We start from the raw sequence: 17,340 nt of genomic DNA, 5'->3' as shown, positions 1-17,340 counted from the left end.
ACTGAAATACCCTCACCAGATACTACGTGTCCCAAGAAGCCAACCTGTCGCTGCCAAAAATCACACTTACTGAACTTGGCATACAACTGCCTCTCCCTCAGCCTCTGCAATGCCAGCCTAAGATGGGTCTCATGGTCCTCCAAACTCGGCGAGTAGATGAGTATGTCATCAATGAACACTATAACAAAGTTATCCAAATACTCTCTAAACACCCTGTTCATCAAATCCATGAAGACTGCCGGGGCATTAGTCAACCCAAATGGCATGACCACAAACTCGTAATGGCCGTACCTAGTGCGAAAAGCAGTCTTCTTTACATCTTCTTCTCTGACCCTCACCTGATGGTATCCAGACCTCAAGTCAATCTTCGAAAAGACGGATGCTCCACGTAACTGGTCCAACAAGTCATCAACACGGGGGATGGGATACTTGTTCTTCAACGTCACCTGATTCAACTGCCGGTAATCAATGCATAATCTCATGGATCCATCCTTCTTCCTCATGAATAAAACTGGAGCACCCCAAGATGAGGCACTCGGGCAGATGAATCCCTTCTCAATCAATTCCTCCAACTGCACCTTTAGCTATTTCAATTCATTTGGAGCCATCATGTAAGGAGCCCTAGAAACTGGCTGCGTACTTGGTACTAAGTCAATAGAGAACTCAACCTCCCTCGATGGCGGCAATCCTGACAACTCTTCAGGAAATACATCGGGAAATTCATAGACCACCGGAATATCTGGCAATTCCACTTTGTCCTCCTTACCAGTCGTCACTAAAGCCAAATATGCCTCGCAACCATGTCGCATTAATTTCTCCGCCTTCATCACCGAAATCAAGGGTGTGGAGCTCATTGGTTTAATGCCTCTATACACAACAATTGGCTGATGAGGCAACTCAAAATGAATTACCTTGTGCCGACAATCAACCTTAGCATAGTGTTGGGATAGCCAGTCCATGCCCAAAATAAGATCGAAATCTTTTATGTCTAGCACCACCAAATTCCCCGGAAACTCCTTATCGTGCACCATGATTTTACAATCCCTATACACCTCACTACCCACCATTTTCGTATCTCCCGGAGTAGTCACAATCAAATAATATGGTAACAATGTACTGGAAATTGGAATATGACATACCACCCGAGGTGTAACAAAAGAGTGTGTGGATCCCGTATCAAATAAAACACAAACATCAATATCATATAAGGATAAGATACCTTGCACTGTGTCTTTCCCTTGCTCTGCTTCAGTTGTAGTCAAGGCGAACACTCGCCCCTGGATGTGGGGTCTATCAGCATCTGCGGTGCTCTGTCCTGGTGGTAGTGCCAATGATGATGCCATCCCCTGAAGTCTAGGCACTGACTGCCTCTGCCCAGATCTATCACTCTGATACCCCGGCCTTCGGCCTCCTCGCTGGGGTGGCACTGAACAAACGTTGGCCTTATGACCCATGCGCCCACATTTAAAACATGTCACCTCTTGGCTGCCTGCTCTACCTGACCCCTGAGGGCAGTCCCTCTGTACGTGCCCTGCCTGACCACAAGTGTAACATGTCACCCCTCTGTCGTAGCGGCATGGGTCACGATGCCTCTTTCCATATGTCTTGCATGGGGGGATGTTTGGCGCGCCTCTCAAAGGCCCTGGTGCACCCTTCATCTTCCTGTCATTGCCCTGTCCCTGGGCTGAGCCTAACCCCCTAGTAGCTTCCAGGGCTGCTCTCAGCTCGCTCCTCTCCCTCTCAATGATGTATGCTCGATGTACCAGTGTAGAATAGTCAGTGAACTGCGCACCTGCCAGCTGAAATCGAATCTCCACTCGCAGCCCTCTCAAGAACTTGGTCGCTTTCTTCTCATCAGTGTCTACTAACTTGGGGGCAAAGCGTGCTAGGGAGGTGAACTCCTCCTCATACTGAGCCACTGACATATTGCCCTGGGTCAACTCGATGAACTCGTATGTCTTCTGGCTACGAACCCAGGCGGGAAAATAATTAGCGTTGAAGAGCTCCCTAAATTCAGCCCAAGATGGCTCCCTGTTCCTGAATCATAGTCTGGCCGTCTCCCACCACCTCTCAGCTGCTCCCCGAAATAGGTATGTGGCCAGCTGTACCTTCTGTGCATCAGTGCATCCTATGGTCCGCAGATGTTTCTCTATTGCCATCAGCCACTCTTCTGCAACCAGAACGTCGTTTCTCCCTCTGAATTTGATGGCCTGAGTGCCATGAAGTTCCTCACCAACTGACTGTCAGCATTACCATCCATACCCTGAGGCTCAACCTCCTGCTACACTGGGTTCGACGTCTGACCACTAACATTTTCTTGTAAGACTGGCTCATTCCCTGCTACCGGCAGCGCCTGTCCTGGCCTGCCCTGATGGGCCATGAAATCCTCGAAATGCCTCAACATGGAAGCCATCGTGCCCCTCAACTCACTAACCTCTTGGCGTAACTCTGCCACTGAATCTGTAAGAGTAGGCAGTGCTGGGGGTGGTGTAGGGTTAGGTACAGGTGCAGGCTCCGAAATGGGAGCAGGACCTGGAGCAAGAATTGCTCGGTTGCCTCGGGCGCGTGTCAGCGGCCTTCCTCGACGTCCACTCATTTCCTGTACAACCAAAAAACCTTTTAGTACTCCATCTTAACTTAGTCTCACTAGACTACTAAACACACATCTACTCTACCCATCAATCCTAAGTGTACAGAGACTTTCCTCACTCCTATACCTAACCGCTCTGATACCAAAACTGTAAGGGCCCACTCCCGAATGTGCCCGCTAGCATAGGACATTCGAAAGGAGGTCATCACAAGAATGATATAGAACAATACCTCATAATAAACACACACATTTATCTATTTTCACGCAGTGGAATATCAATAACTTTCGTTACAAACCAATGTTGATACATCTAGGCTCTAAGGCCATACAAACTGAATATGAGGCTCTAATGTAAAACAACAATTTAAAATCTCATCAATCTACCTCACCAAAACGCAACTAGGATCTCCGAGTTGAGTGCCTCTGTACACCACTACCCTTGGGTTGTAGTCCCACTGGACTCGCCCTTAATGACTGCTTTACCTTTACCTGGAATGGCATAAGAAGATCAAGTGAGCCACAAGGCTCAGCAAGTTCTAGTACAAAGGAGCACTATGAAGAAAGAGAAATCATGATGACATCGAGAGGAGTGTACAACGACTTCATATCAATATTCAATTATATAAGTCAGGAAATCATATCTCATAGAATTATAAATTTCAATTTTTTGTTCATGTATAATCATACAAGTGCATACATCATAAGTATAAATCCCATAGGCTCGTAAGCCGCGATGCAAAATATGCGTTAATCATCATATCAATAAATCAACACATAACGTATCGAGCACAACCTGCCGGGCTATGGCCACCTCGTCCCGCGTCAGGCGCTCCTAGGGTACCCTTTATTTCCGCGCAAAATAATAAGTGCGCTAAGAACATATATATGAGCATCATGTACATGTATGCATTTACCAGCAATGTAAAATTTAAATTCTCGTTCTCAATATACATTTAATACCATTGAAGAATGTTATGGCAAAAAATGTTATTTTTCCACCATACAATCGCTCTAACACATTAAGTAAATGTTTAATTAATATTAATAAAAATTTTCGGATGGGTACTGTAGCAAGATACTGTATGGATACGGTATTATACTATAGCGAGATACTATATGGTATTGTATTGAGATACTGTATAGGTACTGTATTGAGATACTGTATAGGTACTGTATCGATATACTGTATAGGTACTGTATGGTACTGTATCGAGATACTGTATAGGTACTATATTGAGATACTGTATAGGTACTGTATGGTACTGTATTGAGATACTGTATAGGTACTGTATGGTACTGTAGCATCCGAATTTTTCACATATTAACTTGATATTTTTCCACAATTTCATGGGACATTCGGGTATAGACATTAATTATCCAGACATCATTCACATATAAGATATACCAATAAATACACTACAATGAGCAATGAAGGTGAACAAACTCCCATCATGAGGTGAAAAATGCCATTCACAGAATAATATTGGGGTGAATCAAACCCCTTTTGAGACATCAAATAGACTCACAATATTTAGGGATTTTATACTATGTAAATAGAAAAAAAAATTATAGAGATGCTACACATGGAAGGGGAGAAAAATAAAAGAATAAGAAGAAATGATACTTGCTTGAGGATGAATAAATCAAGATGAAGCACCCGCACAGAAGCTCCAATTGCCACAGAAAATTTAACAGAATAGAAGCAGTAGAGAAGAAAAAGAATGCGTATCAGATGAGGAAGAAGAAGAAGAAGAAGAAGAAGAAGAATAGAATAAGAAAAAGAAAAAGAAGTCAGGAGGGAGAAGAAGAAAATGAGATAAAGAGGAAGAAAAAGAAGGTGTAAAAGAAGAAGTGAAAGAAGAAAGTAGGAGTAAAAGGAAAAAGAAGAAGTAAAAGGAGGAGTGAAAGAAGAAAGGAGAAGTAAAAGAGGGAGTGAAAAAATAAAGAAGAAGTGAAAGAAAAGGTGAAAGAAGAAAAAGAAAGGGGGGTTGGGAAGTAATGATGCGTAGATGGTGGGTGGTTTTTTTTTTTTTTTTTTTATTGTATTGGGCTTAAGCCCAAATAAATGGCCCATCTTCTATTTCCTTAAAGGCCCAAGCCCAACTCTTAGCCCACTTGCCTTAAATAAATTGAAGCCCAACTCATTATCCCATCCATTTAATTTAAACCCATACATACAAGCCCATAGATCTATTTCAACATTAAAAATCAAATTTGCTCAACTTATATAATAACTAAAATAAGTTAATACATCATTCTAAAATTCTAGACCCAATAATGGGTCGTTACAATGATGGTCAAAAATTGCAACTAATGCAATCAATAGCGATAGCTATGGGCTAACAAAAGTCGACAGCGGCGATGGCAATGAAAACGACAAAATATATATATATATGTATATCTTTTTTTGCTTATGTGTACATGTGAGTCTTATATATATTATTAATATGTTACACCTGATATGCCATGTCACCTAGAACACACGTCACCTAAATCGATTTTACATGGTGAATAAAATTGTACTCAATTGAGCTAATTGAGACCTAATTGTCAAAATTGAAAGAATTGAATTATATTACAAATTCATGAGAAGGTTTTGATTTTTCTGACTATTAGCCCTTCTTTCTTTCTTTATCTGTAGCGATGAGGATACTTTATAGTGGTAATGGCAAGAATGATAACGATGGGGTGGCATCTATTCGCGATTATTGTTCATTATGACAACAATTGTTCATCTTTTTTCTGTAACGACCGAAAATAAAAATTTTCTGTCTGATACCAACTTGTAACTATCGAAAATAAATTCTGTACCAAATAAATTCTTTCTTTATTTCTTACACAATATTTTGATGCCAGTCTCCTCTCACAACAGCGAAAGCGCAAATAACTGTTAATACATATCTCGGGGTAGCACCACACTAAAACATATCAATAACCATGATAAAGCATGAAACCAACACCCTTATCTCCAACACACCCCCAAAATCTTTTCGGTCGGAAGAGCCCCATACACGTCGATATCGGCAAGGATCTGATACCACTAAAGTTGACCTCAAACTTTGATTTCCTTAACCTGGAATAATGTTAAAACAATATGAGTCACGAGCCTCAGCAAGTATATTTGAAATAAATGAGGCATCATAGGAACACACGTATTCATAATTATGCACATGGCTATTCGAGCCAAGTTCATATTGTATACCGTGCACCGGCATGCACGTTCACACTATTTCTTTACATCAAGCACATGCTTAATAAAATACAAATAACCCTTCAGCTCAATATACTCAACAATATCATATGCAATGTCATAACCCTTACTACTCATTAATCATACGTCACTCTCTTTGGCATGGCAGTACACGCCTATCTTGCCCGGACGTCACCCGCACATCGATAACAGTGCCCTCGCTCAGAGGCCGAGAAGACAAATACCTATCATAAACTTTACTTGATAACTTATATACAATATCATGCATGATCATATGCAACCCACGCCACCATGTATATGCAAAGTCTTTACACAATTGTTATGGGAATGTTTACTTGGGTAGACAAAAGCTCACATGTTCCACGTTATACAAATCACGTCATTTAACCCATATTTGTACGTTCTCAACCTATTTATGGCATAAGGCATTAGCCCCAATATTTACAGGTCGACATATGGATATCTCATATGCTTCTGGGGTCAAGGTATGAACCCTTATACAACTTAAGTATTTGTATCACTTTGCTTTTAGCATTATGGGTAACGCCCTTCATTACTCACCTTATTGGCTGGTCCAATATATTTGATAATATTAAATATTAAACGGATACTGGTCAGTTGATCGCCACAATTACATTGAGTCTCCCTGATTCTCTAAGAATCTAGCTGACAATGGTTCGACATCATTCCCAAAAAAGTAAGGGCGATAAAAAGCCCCGTGACGGTTAAAAATAAATATCTCTACGAGTCTCATATTTAATTTTAAATCCACCGTCCACAGATTCAACAACAATTTACATATTATAAAATGGTTACCACGCGTATTTGCATTATTAATACGTGGAACCGAATCATAGTGAATGAGAGAATAAAGTACAAGAAATCACGAAAATTTTCACAGGAAATTAAGAACATGAGGAGAGAGTTAAGAGCTTACCTTTAAACGACCGTTTCTTGTCTTTTTCGTACTCCCTCTGCGAAGTACAACGTTCTATAGGAAATAATAAGATTGTGGCTTATATTAATCATATCTGACTGTATAAAATTTATAATTTAACAGTGAAAAATCTATAAACTTGACATACAACACTTTTAATAATTTTACTCACTTATCTGACTATTTTAAACACCAAATAATCTTAAAAATTCCTTAATTTTTCTCAAATTCTTCTCCTTCTTTACCCGTGGCCACATCTCCCTCTTCTTCCTCTTATTTTCTTCTGTTCCATGGCTCCAATACCCACCTATATATAGCCATGAGGCTTGGGCACTAAGCTCAGCCCATAGAATTGGCCCCCTGATTTCCACCAAAACTTTCTACCCGCAAATATATACTTACATACACTTACACATATATATTATATTATTTAATAATTCTTCTTCCACTTGCACCCACAATTTTATGTCCGCAACTTCCTGCCCACTAACTTCACATGAATATAATATGTATTACTTTCCACTCCTAAATCGAAATTGTATCAAAAATTGTGTTAATTTCAATTTTTTTAATATCATAAATTTTGAATCGAGATACTCGTCACTATTATATCATTTTTCTTAGACATCTAGGTTCCAAAGCACTCCCTATAGTCGATTCGATACTAAAAGTTATAAAGAAATTATATAACCCCAATTTAATAATTTCATAAATATTCAAAAGTAAGATAATTAATTACCTATTTCTCTAAAACAAAATAATTTATTATTTTCTTCTAAATTCTCAAACATTCATTAATTACATCAAACATCAAAATTAATAATTGTTATGTGTCTCCAAAATTTTGGGATGTTACATTTTCTGTAATACCCCGTTTCGACATAAGATTGTCAGACAAGTTAGATGAGTTTAAAATACCGAAAAGTGAGTTGATAGTAAAACAAATCGCTGAATCAATTGAAGGGAGTGTCCTGGAACTTAAATATCAAAGGAAAATGATATAGTATCAAATTGCGTCTCGAGACATGATTTTTAGCATCGAAAGAAATTGGATCGAAAATTGTTTCCAACACAGTTAAAATACAGTTTCGATTCAGGTTGAAAATCGAATCGTCGTAGGAGACTCCCAAAAATAAATGGAACCCTGAGGGGGCTCCGAATTTTCGTAAAGATCAACCCTGGCATGATTTCAGGATGAATCAAAAATTCGAGGATAGCGTAAGAATGAAATTGTCCTTATCAAGTAAATTTGGAATTATTAATTTTGGATTTTTGACATCATAACGCAAATTTATTAGATGTTTTAGGGTGTATTTGCAAATTAAGAAATTCTCAAAGATAACAAAGATGAAATATGAGGATTGAATGTGTATTTTCTTATAAATATATTAGTATAATATATATAAGTATATAACGGATGACAGACACTTCGGGATGACATTCACGTGTGAAATTTGCTGTAATTAAGGGACAAGCAATTAGGGCATTGGGATGAGATATTGGATATAAGGATAAGGATTAGAGAGGATTAGAGATTGGCTATAATTATTTGATTATGTAATGTAAATATATATAAAAATATACATATATTTGTTGCGTGTGCTGTGTGCGTATGAAGAAGCAAATGGCTGCCTATAAATTGGCAGTAATCCATGGCCATGAAGAGAGCAAGATCGCGCGAGAGAGAGAGAGACAGAGAGAGAGAGAGATCGGGCCATGAACATGGCCGAGGGAAGCAGCCGCAAGCGGCCATGGCAGCTCGGCAGTGAGCTGGTCGGCGAGGAGGGTCGCAGCAGCAAGTGCGGGGGCGCACGCGGAGAAGGCCGGCAGCAGCGGGGCTGGGAGCCGCGGGCAGCGAGCTCGAGCGGTGGCTAGGCGGCGGCTGAGTGGCTGGTTCGGGCATTGCAGGTTGCTGCAAGGAAGGAGAAGAAGAAGAAGGAAGAAAATAAAAGAAAAGAAGAAAGAAAAGAAAGAAGGGAAAAAAAAAAAAAAGAAATGGAAAGAAAAAAAAAAAGAGGAAGGATGGCTGCATGCGTTGCAGAGAAATTGGAGAAGAAGGTGAACAGGGAAGGAGAAAGAAAAAGAAAGAAAGAAAAGAAAAGAAAAAAGGAAAAGAAAAGGAAATGAAAAGAAAATAGGAAAAGAAATAAAGAAAAATCCTAAAATATTCTGAAAAATAGGAAATGAAGATCTATTAATATTCCAGAAATTTTGGTAAAAAAAATGGGTCGGGCACACATTTCAAAGTGGTGCACAAAAATTGAGGTGATGCACGAAAATCGAGATAGTACACAAAAAATTGAAGTATTGCTCAAAAATCGATGTGGTGTGTAAAAAAATTTAGGTAATGAGCGAGAATCGAGGTAGTGCGCAAGAGTCGAGGTGGTGCACAACAATCGAGATCAGTCACGCGTTTCGAGGTCAGGGCGCACAAATCGAGGCAGTCTGAAAGGCTAAGTCAAAGTAAGTAAAATTCTCTAAAATTCCTGTAAATTAGGAAATGTTATTTTATGTATTTTCGTAGTGAAATATTTGAGAAAATAGTTAAGAAATGTTTAGTTTGGATTTATTGAGGAAAAATAGGAAGAAATATAGAGAAAAATAAAGAAAATGCAAGAATTATGGAAAAATAGCTTTGAATGCTTATTTAAATAAATATGATGATTAGGATGCTTTGAGGCTTAAGATGAAGTGAGTTGTGCAAATTTTGAGGTTAGCACGTAAATCGAGACAATGCACGTATTTCGAGGCAATGCGCGGGTATCGAGATAGCCAAATAAACTTAAGAAGGTAAGTGGTACTTGCCAACCGAATTTAGTTTTATGAAAATGTTTGGTTTGTAAGTTGTTTGATCCCAAAATCTGATTTTAAGTAAATGATTTTATCATGTTGTCATACGTTGATATGAGTATGTCATGTAGTTTGCATTTACTTGTTTGATGATGAAATATGCATATGAGCATGATGAGATTTACGATCATACGTTTCATGGGTTTGGGATTAGGTATTGGCTCCGTAACTTTGCCAAGGGTGCACCCATACATCTCGGTCTGGCAGAGAGACTGAAAAAATGGCGGGTAATCTTAAGGTGCAGTCGACCCAAACATGAGAGTTATGATGTTATGTGCATTGCATACATACATGAGCATTAAATGTTTTGTTCCCTTACTTAGATGATTCATCATCTAACTTGAGCTTTGTCCCTGGAATATTCAAACGTTCCAGATGAAGATAGTAGCAGAAACGAGAATGAATTAGGCATGTAATGGCACTTAGTAAAGTGCATGATGAGTTGTATGATCAGTTGAACGTATGTTATGTTGCTCATGTATTTAAGTTCTGCTACTTCGAATTCTAAATATTTGAGAAATGATGATGTAAAACCCTATTTAGGGTTAATATTAGTTGAGAACTTATGATTAAGTCATGTTGAGAAATTTATGTTCTCGTGATGTAAGAGCTGATTTTTTATTAATGTTATGATATTAGGTTCGATTCTAGCTTCCACATTTAATGTTTATGATGATTCTCCTTGGAGATAAATGAATGAAAATTTTGGGATAGATAAAAGCAATGATATGGTATAGTCTTAGTTATAGTAGTATATAAAAAAAAAAAATTATCCCAGAATTGTCTTGAGTTTTAACACACTCGAAAAACAAGGCGTTACATTTTCTCTCTTTCGTTTCTCCCATTTTCACTCTCAATTTGTAATAGTAGAAGGTTGGTCACGGCATTGGTGACAATAATGGAGGCATATACTCTCCTCTCTTAATCATAGATTTGTGATGAGATAGGATTTGCTTTTATCACACAAATGCATATTTGCATTCATTGTTGGTGAACCCTCTAGGTTTATCCTCTCATCTTCTCCCTCCCCCTCTCTCTCTTCTCATGATAGATCTATGATGATATCGGATCTGTCTTTATCACAAGTACTAGGTTTGCCTTCTTTGTGTGAGCATGTGTGTAGCCGAGGTTGTTCACGGTGATGACGATGATGATGAATACTAATGAGATTTGCTGGCAAGGGTTTCAATTTCTTTCTCTCTGATTTTCTCATTTTCATACCTAGATCTAAGTTTGTTGTTTTTTATCTTGAATCAAAATTTGGGTTTGAGATTAAGCCAAACAATGAACCTAGCTAGATTTGGGTTTATTGCCTGGGTTCATCATGCTTTAATGATAAACTCAAATGAGTTTATTGTACATCCACATGAAACCTACTAGGTTCATCATCCACACCAATGTGAACCCAATGAGTTTTGTGCTAGCTTTGGTTCATTTATTTATTTGTTTTATTTTTTATTTTTCAATTAGTGGAAAGGGACGGAATGATGGGTAAATTAGTCGTGTTATCCTTTTATTTAATATCAAAGGTGATTATTTCTTTTTTTCAAATGTCAAACTTTTTTTACAATTTCAGTAGAGACATTTTTTGCAATTTACTCACAAATACATTAATATATTCTTATATATGATGTTAGGATTTGTGATTCAAAATGTATTAATATTGTCTTTTATATTTATGTGACATGTACATTTGAATTTTATGTGCATTTCATGTGACCTTAATTTCATTTGCATGTGGATTTATTATTTGGATTGTATATAATTAAGCTGGGATTGGGCCGTTGGTGTCTGCAGGCCAACAAGCCCAAGTACAAGCTTATTGTGTCAAATCTAGTTATCCCATTTGTGTCTCTTGGCCCATGTATATAAATTAGCAGGCCCTAATCGGGCAAGAAGAACGCACAGAGTGGGGAGAGATCGGACCAAGGATGAGCAAGAAATCGAAGAAGAATAAGGCGAGGTATTGTGTTTGAATATCTGATAATCACCTAAGGCGTGTAAGATTTGTATTGAGAAGCTAGAGTACTGTATTTGTTGCTTTTGTTCGTTTTTGGAACGATCTTGTACTTTTGTGTTTTTGCTTCTGTTTACAATACTGTAAGTGTTCGATTCTTGTGGGTTCGGTTGTAATTTTGCTATTGTAATCACCAAAATCTATAGTGGATTGACTAGAGGCGGAGTCTCTGCCGTGAATAGGATTTATTGATCCGAACACGTATCTCGCTGTGTCGCTATTTGTGTGTGTGTGTGAGTTGTGGTTGTATTTTTTATTTCTGTGTTATTGTTTATTGCGTTTGATCTATATTTGGCCGAGAAATAGGTTAGTTCCAAAACCAACATATGCTTTGTTTCTCATTGAAGATATTCTCAAAGATTAGACTTTAAAGCTTTGATTATTTCAAACAATTTATTCCGCATGTTAAAACTCCTATGGCTAAAATAATTAAGGTGGGCGCTTAAGTTCTAGATTTACTTGAGGGTTTTCTTTTTCTTGTAAAAGAAACAAGGAAAGGGTACTTTTAAAGGGAATGATGTTAACTTTTGTTTTAATAAAAGTAATGATTAAAGAATAATAAATGTATTTTATTTAAAAAATAATATTCAGATAAATTTTTGTATAATCATCTGAAGTGCTTGTTTTTTGCTGCCAGTCATCTGGTGGTAAGATATAGATTTTAAAAATTTTAAGTTCTAAGTTTGTTTTGTTATATGTAGGGACTTTTTAATTTAAGAACATGAACACAATATGCAGGGGGAGTGCATGTTTACATGGGATGGTTTGTAGTTTGTGTGCAAAATTACCCACATAGTAGATTATTCTTTTGTGATGAAATTAAAATTAGACAAAGTTAAATCTTGTGTTCTTTATTTTCTGCATTTTTCACAATCCAATTCTAAATAGTATAATATAATGCTATATATATACCACCCAATATCATATTCTCAAAAGATGGATGAGCGTAAAACAAAAAGATGAAAGGAAAGAGATGGATAATTAAGTGGTTTCCCGAACATATTCCTTAATGTAAGCAAAAAGAACATTTTCAAAACCTGAAACTAACGAAAAGCACAAAATAACTGAAGAAGATGATCTCATCAAGTCCTCCCTACGCATCTTCCGTTCTCCATGTATAGGCAGCTTCTATGGCATTTTATGACTTTCAAGAGGAACAAAATAAATGCGGTTTTCACAGTTATAGCAAAACGTATAGTATACAGAAAGTAAACAAGAACAAGAACAACAAGATCAATGGCTTCACAGAAACGTGCAGCTCCTCCTCTTTTGTGGCTTCTTCTTCAGCTTTGGTGGGCGCAGAGCAACCTTAATTGCAGTATCAAACACTGCCTTCACATTCTGTAAATCATTAATTTGCAGAGAAATAATCAACAAAAACAGAAACTGAATTAGCCTCCAAATCTCAATCAGATTTTATTGAACACAAGAGAACAAGCATTGCCTGCTGAGTCTTGGAGCTGCACTCGATGTATGCGACTGCGCCTATCATCTTCCTCAGCTCTTCTCCCTGTAGATGCCATTGTTAAGCTTGAAGCTAGTACTGGACGAATTTAGCCTAACTCCCAACTTTAAAAACAGAAACAATAATGTTGTTAGTAGACCGAGTGGACTTGCCTGGGCTGTCGTTATCGGTGCTGCACCCGGGTGATCACTCAAATACTGCTTGTCTTCGCGTAAATCTGTTCCATTTTAGTCATAAAATTTCGCGATTACACGTTGATGGGATTCAAATCTATGGTAGTGAAGAGAAGTACCCGTGTAATTAATTAATCTTTACCGAGCTTGGTGCCAACCAGGACAATGGGTACTGCGGGGGCATAGTGTCTCAGCTCAGGGATCCACTAATATTGGCCAAAGAGAAGAAGTGATTTTCATCGGAATACAATAACAATTCAAAGACTCAAAACTTGAAAAGGGAAAGATGATGGGAAAAATTGGAGAAGCACCTTCTTGTAGATGTTCTCATAGCTGGCCTTGCTGATTAGGGAAAAGGCCAGCAGAAACACATCAGCCCCTCTGTAACTCAGAGGCCTTAGCCTGTTGTAATCTTCTTGCCCTGTTGGGATCGGATCACAGACATCACGCACAGAAGTCAAGAGAAAGAGAACTCAGAAATCAAAAGCTTCAAGAGTTGATGGACTTGCCTGCAGTGTCCCATAGGCCAATGTTCACTGTGCTTCCGTCCACCACCACATTAGCACTGAAGTTGTCGAAAACTGTGGGAACATAATCCTGTATATCGAATAGTATAGAACCATAACGCGATTAGCGAGTGTTATAGTGTCAGGGTATCGAAACCTTGGAAGCTCAAAAAGATCTTACAGTGGGGAAAGTATTGCTAGTGTAGGAAATGAGCATGCAGGTCTTTCCCACGGCGCCATCGCCTACGGTGACACACTTGATGAATCTTGCTGTGCTCATGGTTGCAGCTGCCTCCTGCCTTGCCTGCCTCTGATCAGAATATTGTGAATATGATGGATGGCCTTCTAGTACTAATCTTCATTTATATGTATTTACGAGTATAGATAATTAGCCCATTGTGCATGTACATGAAGACCAAGTACAAGCCTGAAGCTGCAAGACAAGTGGGATTGGGGAAGGTGGCTTTTAACAACCTGCACAAGCTAATACAATCATTGCTTTTATAGCCTTTTCTTTTCTTTAAGTGCAAGCCCAGAGAGAGAGAGGGAGAGTAACAGATTTAGGTGCGGGTGTTGGTGTTAGTTGGGTTAAGTGTTGGAGAAGGGAGGGAATGTATGATGCAAAGGGAAATCACAAAGAATATTGCTTAATTAAACCATATACTATGATGATCAATTTGAAACAAATTTGGAGAACAAGTCAAAAAGATGAGTATAATTCACCTCAGGATGTTCCTGATTGTGGGTTGTCACTATTATTCTGGTGGGCTTTGTGCAACCTGGGCCAACCCATGCTTTAGCTTTGCAGCGGGCCCACCAAGGCCCAATTAACAGTACTAGAATTAAAGCATACTTAACGTGTTGCACTAAATTAAGAAGAATATATGATTTGTGCGGGGAGGGGGGACGAAAGCCAGCCACAGCCACCGGTCACAAATTACGTATAAAAACAACAATATTAGCTAGCTACTAGTATCAATTGACCAACAGCCTTATTACAAAATTTTCTCATTGACTGACAGACTGACAGCTATAATTAACGGGAAATAGACAGAATTTAATTAATTTTAACTGGTAAGCTACTTACTTACCTACGAAGAAAAGAAAAGAAAAGAAAAGAAACGAAGATAGAACATGAACGGATTCAAGAGAAGAAAGAAAACTAAGAAATGTTGCATTCTGGAGCGAGGCCCTCTGGAAACCGCATCTTGTCCACGCAATAATTATACACCATGTACTTCTTCTGCACCCATCTCAACCTCTCCATCCTCGTCGAGTTCAGCTCCTCCGTCATCCACCACTTATCACTCGGGTTTGAGTCCTGTGAGCCACATGACGACGCCTCCCCCGACCACACGCAAGCGTCCGCCTTGTAGCTCCTGTACAACGCCGTGAACGGCGCCTTCGTCCAGTCCGTCTTCACCAGCCCGCCCCTCGTCGCCCAGTCATCGGCATTCCACAGACTCGAATAAACCCGCATTGCCTGGCTCCTCGGAAACGGAATCCCATGCCTCTCCAAGTTCTTGAACTCTCTGATCGGCGTCTCGTCGACGTAAAAGATAATCCTTTGAGGGTTCCAGAGGATGGTGTAAGTGTGGAAATCCATCGTCGGATCGAACCACAGGAAGAACTGTTGCTCCCTATTGCCTTTGCCTTGGCTAAACACGTTCGTGTGGAGAGTGTAAGGCTCGCCGCTCGAATTCCCCAAGAACTCGAAGTCTATCTCGTCGTGCGTCGGCCCTTCCGAAGACAGATAGTAAGTTGCCACCGTTCCGGCCGAGTTCCCGGCGACGAGCTTGATCTTAATCTCTATCCTCCCGAATAAGTACTCGTTTTTGGACCGAAAACCCGAGCCGGAGGCCCGGTCCAGGGACAGGGTCAGCAAGCCGCCATTGTTGTGGATTCTGGCCCGGCCATCTCCCCAAGTGATTTCGAATTCCCGGTGAAGGTTTCCGCCTTCGGCGTTCATGAACAAGCGGGTCTGTTCATGGAAGCTGTGGCCTCGGGCAATGTCTTTGGCATGAGAAACGAAGGTGTCCACGTTGATGACGAAGACGAAGGCGAAGAGGACGAGGAAGACGAGGAGGGGGAGGCAGTAGCGAGGGAATTTGGATGAGTCCGAGCTCTTGGAATATGGCTTCGCCATTAACGATGATGTTGTGGGTTGCTCGGGAATGTTAACATTCTGGTTTTGTTATTGCACTAGTCATTTGAATTGTTAACTAACTTTGTTTGGTGATATGAATGTGAGAGATGTGTTGGGTGGTTTGGGAGGCTGTTATGGGATCCTACTCCGTCTCTTTCTCGCTCAAGGGTGAGTCGTACGTAGCCAAGGTCCTGGATTTTCTCGCCATTTGCGTTTGTGGTCTTATCTTCTTCTTCTCCATTCAGTGGCTGTCAGGCTTTTGCTCTTTTTGCCTCATCACCTATATATGCGTGTTTCTACGCTGTACGTATTCATGCTATATGTACGAAACATATGCGAATTGGTACGTACGTTATGCTTAGATACAGTTAGATTTAGTTCTATTTGAATTATATATAGAATAAGAGGAAAGCGAAAGCAGCCAAGTACATATATTTCTTAAACCCTAGATTTTATGTGGCGGCCCTCATCTAGTGGGATTTAGGGCTTGTGATTTTGTTGTTGTTGTTGTTCTATCTGGTCATCTATGTATTAGGTTTTCATGTAATGTAATTAATTAACTTTCCAATTAAAAGCATTTTATTTTGATAACTTCCTTCATCGTTTCTTGCGGGGTTAATTATACATCTCTATTAAAGCATTCTCATTAATTTAGTTAGTGTTCATAATGTAATCCTAAAATTAGTACACCAAATCAAGCAATAAGGCTGGTTTTTGGGTTATTAGAGGGATACAATTTGAGTCCAGCTAGGAGAGGTGACCTAACGGGGCTAAGATAATTTAATGGTCCAATAATGAATCAAAGAACCTAAAAAGAATTTAGAAAGTGATGAGCCAACATGTGGAATCCTAACTTGGGGCCAACATTTAAATAACGGGGCGAACCAACAGAAAGGAAATAAGGGTCCGACGACCCAAGGCAAATGGGCCAAAGAATGCAGGGACCCAATGCTAAAGGAGGGGCCATGGAGTTGAGAGGGCTTGGAGACCAATTGCCAAAAGTGTGAGAATGCCATTATCAGGCCATAGGGCTCCCATCCAGTCATTAACTTTTCGGAGGTGGTAGTTTTATGGGTGCTGTTTTCTTTTCTTTTCTTTTTTTCTTTTCTTTTTTAAATAAGTAGGTTCGTGCCTCAGAATGTGACTCCCCTTTACCTCTATGAATGACTCTTATGGATAGTTTTCCTTACAATTTTTAACACTGCAAGGTGCATATTCTATCTCTATTTATATTTTATAGATATATACTTCTTGAGTTAGAAAAAATACTCAATTTAATAATGATACCGTATATGTTATTATATTAACATGATGATATAACAATTAATTAAATAATAATCCCCCGATATATCTGATAAGTGGAACTGACCTGATCGATGGGAGCTGGCAAGGGGTGGATGGATGGCCCCTTAGCTGCTTGCTTGACAATCGTCGTACGTATAAAT

At 39.2% G+C, this 17,340-nt stretch overlaps 3 protein-coding genes across 3 annotated transcripts; all 3 read right to left on the bottom strand.

The window, feature by feature from the left end:
• Positions 1 to 584: 584 nt before the first annotated feature.
• LOC127794693 (uncharacterized) lies at positions 585 to 2,596 on the bottom strand. The gene is made up of 3 exons (XM_052325940.1): positions 2,312 to 2,596; positions 2,068 to 2,210; positions 585 to 1,965 (listed from the first exon to the last, which is right to left on the bottom strand). Exons 1-3 carry the CDS (start codon positions 2,594 to 2,596, stop codon positions 585 to 587), a joined length of 1,809 nt encoding a protein of 602 aa, XP_052181900.1.
• Positions 2,597 to 12,572: 9,976 nt separating this feature from the next.
• Positions 12,573 to 14,221, bottom strand: LOC127796058 (rac-like GTP-binding protein RAC13). The gene is made up of 7 exons (XM_052328109.1): positions 13,931 to 14,221; positions 13,753 to 13,840; positions 13,555 to 13,664; positions 13,386 to 13,449; positions 13,219 to 13,287; positions 13,050 to 13,111; positions 12,573 to 12,946 (listed from the first exon to the last, which is right to left on the bottom strand). The coding sequence occupies exons 1-7, from the start codon at positions 14,027 to 14,029 to the stop codon at positions 12,848 to 12,850; spliced, it is 591 nt and encodes a 196-aa protein (XP_052184069.1). The 5' UTR covers positions 14,030 to 14,221; the 3' UTR covers positions 12,573 to 12,847.
• A 440-nt stretch (positions 14,222 to 14,661) lies between these two features.
• LOC127796056 (xyloglucan endotransglucosylase protein 7) lies at positions 14,662 to 16,146 on the bottom strand. Its single transcript, XM_052328108.1, has one exon. The coding sequence runs from the start codon at positions 15,893 to 15,895 to the stop codon at positions 14,912 to 14,914; it is 984 nt and encodes a 327-aa protein (XP_052184068.1). The 5' UTR covers positions 15,896 to 16,146; the 3' UTR covers positions 14,662 to 14,911.
• Between the last annotated feature and the right edge of the window lie 1,194 nt (positions 16,147 to 17,340).

The sequence above is a fragment of the Diospyros lotus genome, chromosome 2 (assembly GCF_014633365.1).
Source record: "Diospyros lotus cultivar Yz01 chromosome 2, ASM1463336v1, whole genome shotgun sequence".
NCBI classification, from domain to species: Eukaryota; Viridiplantae; Streptophyta; class Magnoliopsida; order Ericales; family Ebenaceae; genus Diospyros; species Diospyros lotus.
This window is presented reverse-complemented; position numbering and strand designations above follow the sequence as displayed.